Consider the following 7,262-nt stretch of genomic DNA (forward strand, 5'->3'; position numbering starts at 1 on the left):
TTGTGTAATTCCATCAATTCATGTTTCACTTGAGTAATGAGGTAACAAGCATGTAAAATCCCTTTGTCATCCATCATCATGGGAAAAGCCAAAGAACTGTCTATTCAGAAGAGAATAGATGGTCAGTCAAAAAGAAATGGGTACAAAATACATAAACAGTTAAACATACCACTTAGCACTGTAAGGGCAATAATAAAAATATATAACGCACACTACACATGTTGGAAAATAAAGCTTTTTGTGCATATTTATCAAGGGTGCCAAAAATTCTGGAACAAACTACATACCAAGTGGAAAATGTATAAATATGCATACAGTGATGTGAAGAGGAAAGTATGCACTCAGCAGGTCTGTAAGGAGTGAACCAGAATGAGAAACATAAATAGAATAAAAAACAGGATGGTTGGTAGGGTGAGGGAAGTAGTGTTGCACACACGTGTACACAGATTGATAAACTATGCACTGAAATTGACTCCCACTGTACTAAAATACAATGCATGCTTAGCATACACTAGTGCACTGAATCATCGCTTTGATATAATTCAGTCCTGATTCAGAGATTCTGATATGATTCAGTGACTGATTCAGAGATTCTGATATGATTCAGTCCTGATTCAGAGATTCTGATATGATTCAGTCCTGATTCAGAGATTCTGATATGATTCAGTCCTGATTCAGAGATTCTGATATGGATTCTGATATGATTCAGTCCTGATTCAGAGATTCTGATATGATTCAGTCCTGATTCAGAGATTCTGATATGATTCAGTGACTGATTCAGAGATTCTGATATGATTCAGTGACTGATTAAGATCCTCCTGCATCTCTCCGTCCAGCATTCTGAAAGTGAACTGGCACAATTCGTAACAGATTCTATATTTATAACAGATTTTTATGACGTTTTGCTGACTAGAATGTGTTAACACTTAAAAAGTACTGTAATAATTGTGGGTACAGTTACCAGTATTAACTGTGAAATGGCGCTTCAGAAATGGCCTTGTTTGATGAAATTAATTAAATTAATTGTATTAAACCTGTTAATAAAGTGTTAAGAAATGTTTGTTGATTGTTATTGTATTCTGGAATTGGGTTAAATTAAAAGGAAAAATATTGTTTGGCCAAAAACAATACATTTGCTAATATGGAGAGTGATATACAGCTTTCTGTATATCAATTTATTCAGCCTGCTATTTATTGAAGCATATTGCTGAAAGAAGGATATTGCTCAAGGGTACAACAACAGTGCCCCCCCATGGGAATCAAACCCACAACCTTGGTGTTGTTGGCCCAGTTCTTTACCCATTATTCTGCACTGTCACTGCTCTTGTGTGTATAGTTTACTGTATTAGTGTCAGGCCATTGCTTTCAGACACCACAAGCAGTAACTTACAAGAGTGGCAGGGAAGTGATGTTTAAGGTGAAATATGGTTCATTTCCAAATCCAACAATTTTAACAACTTTTTATTTTAAAAGTGTGTGCCTTAAAACTGAAATATACCCTTCTTGCGGATATGGGGAGGAGCCTTAGGGTTTGAGCACGCTTACCTTCTTCAGGCTGATCGCGTAACTGGCTGAATTTGAACTGCTCCTTTTGGGCAGAGCCCAGTGCTCATGTGCAGATAGCGCCTCCCTGTGGTTGGTGCTGGGAGCAGACCCTGCTGCTGCTCGTCACAGGGTGTGGAGCCCAGGGCCTGTGTGTCCCTCTCGGCCTGAGTAAAGTGGGTCAGCTCTGACAGTCATTGGTCTGTGGATATGGTTGCTCATTAGTTAAGTTATCAGTGCCTTTCAGCCGGGCAGAGCGAGTCCCTGCGACACACTTCCGATGCTGGGGCTCCACGTCTAAACGGTCTGAGGGGATGTGCTGTGCCGTCTCCCCCTCACATCCCGCCAATTACCGTGACGAATTCCCGCAATTTTCAATGCCGTTAAATGATCTAGAAGTGAACCACACTGGCAGCATGCGGAGTAAAGAGCCGCATGGCCTTATTCTCCTTGAAGATTTGGGGGCGGGGGGGGGGCTGTGGTTATATAAATCTCCCTCCCTCTCCCACTCCCTTCAGCATCACTGAACCGGTAACCATGGAAACCTCCCCCCCCCTCGCTGCCCCAGACGAGACGTCAGCCACAGCAGGACAAACCTGTGTGCAGTTCCACATTGTAACGCATTGCAAGGATCCCTCGCTTTTAGCTAATTATAAAATTTAGATTCATTTGGCCACCCTTGGTTCCTGTAGAAGTGCATAAGGACGGCACATTGCAACAGACGTCATTGGTATGTACAGTGCGGCTGATATGCGTGTGGGTATGCATGCGTGTGCCTTTTCTCTAGACTGTACGCTGCTGTTGCCATTGCTACATGCCGGGTTAATACAGTTCATTATATGCAGGTTAAATGATACAACATTTTTTTTTGGTGCAGTAGTGCCTTGCTTTGTGCCACTGCGAATCGAAGCAAAAATAAATAAATAAATCCATTAAACTTGGTCTTCTAATCTACCTCACTACCAAGCTATTGTTGTATGGGATTGTACGAGTGTGGATCATGAGTATGAACCTGTGCAAGCATGAAACATGTACTGTGGCTATAATAGTCGCTTAACTATGTAGTTGAATATTTAATATTTCAGGCTTATGGTTCTGACTGTGTAATTGTAAAATTTTGTTTTCTATTTTGTATTCAGGGTGGCCTCGTAAATTATCTGCTGCAGCCTTTGACTTTCTACAGCTCCGCAACTGCAGGTAATGGACAATTGTGGCTTAATTTACAGAACAACATATCTTAATATCTCTCTGCATATACTATATATTCTGTCAAATCTGAACTGGAAAACTGTTTCGTATGTACTTGTATAATAATGTAGAAATCTGTCAATATTGCGCTCAGTTTATTGGTTTCTCTGTCCCTCTCCACCAGAAGCATGCCTTGGTTGTTCCTGGACTGGTTTGTTCCAGTATACCTGCTTGTGTCAGTCCTCGTTTTGGCGGGTTTTGGAGCCTGCCTATACTTTCTGGAACCGGGACTACAAGACGCACACAAGTGGAGCTCTCAGTCGGCACATCGTCGGCCTCTAGTGGCACACGATGAGAACTGCTGCAAAGACGATGATAACAATGCACTGATTTAACCATGGTGAAGATCAGTTAACATGCTGTACACACGCTGTACCGACTGCCTGCACTGGACCAGACACCTTCAAGACATATTCAGACCCTTCAGGGGGAATAGGGATGAAGGCATGTAGCATTGACAGGAATATATGAAAGGACAGTGCCATTGACCTGAAAAAGAAAGAAGTGAAATGTCATTTCATAAAAAATATCAAATGTCTTTTAAAAAAAATGTCTTACTGGTCATAACTGTGTTAAATCTGTGCTACATTTCTACATCGATTAACTCTGGAATATATTGTCCAAAAAAATGCTACTTTTAAATTTCCTAATAGTAGTTAAATAATTAGAGTAATATCCATGGCCTTAATACAATTGACACCTATAACATAATTGTTTGTCTCTAGGTCTGTCTTGCATGGGATATGAATATGATGATGATGATAATAAATATCCTGCATTTTAGTAATAAACTGATGATGTGCTTTGTGCCAAATCCATGTATTCTCCTCTTTTTTATTTTCAAATTAACAGCAATATATAGACAGGAGATGAAAGATGCCTGTGTGAAAAACTGTTGAAAGGGTTTTCTTTTGGCATTTAAAAAATATACATGCTGCTTTGTCATCGAGTGTGAATTGGCTGTATGCAAATTGTACTGTCAGGAGAATGCTTTGTACATAAATTGCACAGTGGAAAAGGCATAATAAAATGCTTTATTTTATCATCAGTACAAGTGTGTGGCTTCCTTTTTGCTTGACTTAGTATCTCCTCCACCTTTTAAAGCTTGCCGCTTTTTTCCTTTCCACTTTGCCTTTGTATCCCCCCGCTGTTCTCACTCCAATCTCCTCTCTGTCCAAGAGGAACAATGCGAGTCACAGAAAACAGAGCGATCAGAGTGGGTGATGGACACAGTGGAACTTTATCTTACAGGAATGGCGAGAATGTGGCTTCTTGTACCAATCACTTCCTGCCTCCTTCTTTCTCTAATTCCTCATCTCTGTCCGTCTCCCTCACTTCATGTCAGCACTACATGCCAAGGACATCGGGGACAAACAGGTCAGCTCTATATTCGCCGTACAGGCACTTTTCTGACTCTGAAATGTAACTGACAAAATAAAACATCATTTGATTGCTGAAGACAATGTATGGCATAGAAAGTGTGTGATAGAGCAGACATAAAAGTTCAAATGTTAGGAATAATAAGCAACACCCTCTTGTTGAAGAGGCTGGACTATGCTGACTTTGGCAGCTTCGTAATGTGAATCGCTATCCATGTAAATAGCATCCATGTAATTGACTCTACTGTAGTTCCGCTGTTCTTCAAAAGCCCATGTCTGAGTTCTGTTCTGGTCTTAGCTGCATCAGTGTTGATTGTCCACACGGTTGTGTAGCTCTGTCTCTCCTTCAGCTCTGCTATCTAATGGTATTTGATAGTCTAATTGAACAGCCATTTTATCCATTCCAACACCATTCATTTAGTTTCTCTGTGCTCCTCTTGCAGTCTACTGCACCTCAGCATCCCTTCTCCACTGAGCGCCAGCTGTAGCAACACACAATGAGCACAGACGAAACGGGACCCCGGACATCAGCTCCTCCAAAAGCACCGCCAACACCTCCCTCTCCTCGACTGCCCCTTCCCCTCTCCTCTCCAGTTATCAGAAAGAAGGCCATCCAGATATCTTCCTTCAGTGACAGGGGATTACTTCTGCACAGGCCCTTTCTGTCTCCCACTCTCAGGTGTACCTCTTTATCTCCTCTTCGGGTTTCAGGCTGTCTGCACCTATGCTATTTCAGTCTCTGTGAAACTGTACAAAATTGATTGATAATGTCAATATTTTTTGCATAGCCCTCAATAACTATTTTATTCAAACTCTCTCTCTCACTCTCTCCAGCAAAAAGGCATTTCCATCTCCTTCTCCCTCTGAATGTTACCCCAGCTCCTCACATCTTGCCAGTTCTCCAGATTCCAAATATAGCCCAAGGACTCACGTAAAACCCAAGGTTTCAGCTGGATCAGCTCAGGCAATCAAAACACCTCAACCAGCCATTTACGTTTCTTCGCTAAATCGCCAAGCTGCAGCCCCTAAAAAGGAAAAACCCTCCGCCATTCTTACTCACAAAACCAGAATAAGCTCCCCCCTGGTGACAGGTCTTCAGGGAGGGCTAGTCACAATAAGCAAAAACCAAGAGTCAAGACTGAGTCCTGCTCTCTCTAAAAAAATGAGAAGTTTACCGATTCCTGTCTTTGATCATAGGGGTCAGGGAAGCCAATCCAGGGAGCAACCTTCTGAAGCCGCCAGTTGCAAAACAACTGGTGGCCGAGACCATCCCTCAAAACGTACACAGTGGGGGTCTGTGAAAAGCCCCAAGGTCCCTATTGCCAGACAGAGGTCCATCTCTCAAGGCCTAAATCTCAGTGGTGAATCTCTGAAGGGATTTTACCCAGAAGCAGAGGCTTGCCTGACAAAGAGCAGAGGTGAGAGTCCTGACTCAAATCCAGCAGTGTCTGGGATTAAAACAAGTGGGGATTCATCCCCAAGTGAATCCATCCCCAAACCTCTACTTCGCAAACGGTGGAATCTCCAAGAGCAACCTTCCAAGAGGCATTCTCAAAGGGGAACGAAAGAGAGAGACCAACAGCTGTGCCACATACAGGCTGGCAATACAAGAGCCAAACAGCACATTCTGGGGAGTCAAGGATACAGAACTTTGAAATCTGAAGCCCAGGATTCCCAAGGGAATCTCCACTCTCCTCATTTGCCTTTTAAATCCAAGATGAATGAACACATTCCCCATTATAGCACCAGACTTCCCCAGACCTTAAAAGAAAAGTTTGTTGACAGACTCCCTCATCCAACAGTCAAAATCCAAGACGCTAAATCTAATTTAGTGCATCCTACTAAACAATGCTCCACAACTCTGCCTCACAACTGGCACGATTCAAAAGAACAAAATCAAAAGGATCCTCTCATGCCTCAAATAAGTGAAAAGTTCAGCAAACAAAGGCTGGCTTTAAATTCTGATTCAAGCCAAGAGTTACCGACAGTCCACAGTCAACCACAGTGCAAGGAGTTAACCCCTAAGTCTGCAGCTCAATCCTTTCTTCATACTGACAATCAAGACCCACTGCCTCTATTGTTACAGACCGCAGATGATGAGATGACTAGCCAGGATGGAGAATACATTCATTTTAAACAGGTGCCCCACATTCACAAGAAAAGTGAGTTATTTAAGTACAGCAACAACACATACAGTGAATCGAGCTATTGTGACAAGACAGCTCTAATCAAAGACCCACACACTGACAGGGAACAAGACCCACAAGACACCTGCTCTCCTCCATCTGAGAGAGGACACATTGGCAACTCCAGTCCTAGGCTTGAGCATGGCATGCAGCAACAAACAAAAATTCCAGATTTTTCTAAAAGAAGAAAGCGCCATAGAAGGAATCTCCTCCATACTGATGGTGTGGCATGGGACGGCTTTCCCAGTGGATCACAGTCAAAAGCTCTAGATTCTGAAAGAGGCATTATTAAAGAAAATCAACCCTCCTTAAGTACTTTCAAACAAGAACATTCATTGTGTGAGCATTTTGGCTCTACGGCTTGTGATAATAAGACTGAACATGCAATGGGCCATAACCCTGAAGACAAGTCTGATTTATGTCCTAGTGTTTTTGCCTCAGAAGTAATGAAACACAATGACCGTGTCCTGAAGTTGTCTCACTCTGAACCAACCCAAACAGGCTCTCAATCCTACTGTGAAACTGACTACTCTGCGAACGAGTGGACCGTCAGATGGCTTCTTTCCATAAATCAGAACCAACCTGAAATGTCCCAGAGCTGTCCTGGTTCTAGTGAGGTCTCAAAGCAATGTACCAACAAGATCAGGTGCTCTTCACACCAAGGATTGGATCTGCCTCCATCAAGCTGGGTACCAGCCTCGGAGGAGTCCAAATGGCTTCCTGAGCCTACTGTGCATGCTGAAGGCAGTCTGTCTTTGGTGGGTAAGTACAGAGAAAACTGTGAGGTGTTGGGAAATTGTGAGTTGCATTTTATTGTTTAAGGCCAAATCCGCTCTCTAGCTTGTTGTAATGTGGGAATGAAGCATTTGACATTTTTTGATAACCTGAAACGTATGGAAATACAAAA

At 42.5% G+C, this 7,262-nt stretch overlaps 1 protein-coding gene across 3 annotated transcripts; it reads left to right on the forward strand.

Moving 5' to 3' along the window:
- Window positions 1-2,067: 2,067 nt before the first annotated feature.
- LOC133122881 (small integral membrane protein 45-like) lies at window positions 2,068-3,838 on the forward strand. 3 transcript variants are annotated; one of them, XM_061233129.1, is made up of 3 exons: window positions 2,068-2,272; window positions 2,682-2,733; window positions 2,912-3,838. In XM_061233129.1, exon 3 carries the CDS (start codon window positions 2,919-2,921, stop codon window positions 3,123-3,125), a length of 207 nt encoding a protein of 68 aa, XP_061089113.1. In that variant the 5' UTR covers window positions 2,068-2,272; window positions 2,682-2,733; window positions 2,912-2,918; the 3' UTR covers window positions 3,126-3,838. The 3 variants fall into 3 exon arrangements, with proteins under 3 accessions (XP_061089113.1, XP_061089112.1, XP_061089111.1); XM_061233128.1 differs by having other exon boundaries at window positions 2,069-2,272; window positions 2,682-2,739; window positions 2,918-3,838; XM_061233127.1 differs by having other exon boundaries at window positions 2,074-2,272; window positions 2,682-2,739; window positions 2,915-3,838.
- The last annotated feature ends 3,424 nt before the right edge of the window (window positions 3,839-7,262 follow it).

The sequence above is a fragment of the Conger conger genome, chromosome 2, assembly GCF_963514075.1.
Source record: "Conger conger chromosome 2, fConCon1.1, whole genome shotgun sequence".
Lineage (NCBI taxonomy): Eukaryota > Metazoa > Chordata > Actinopteri > Anguilliformes > Congridae > Conger > Conger conger.

Coding starts and splice junctions, on each gene's coding strand:
- LOC133122881 (XM_061233129.1), top strand. CDS start 2,919: ATGCCTTGGTTGTTCCTGGACTGGTTTGTTCCAGTATACCTGCTTGTG.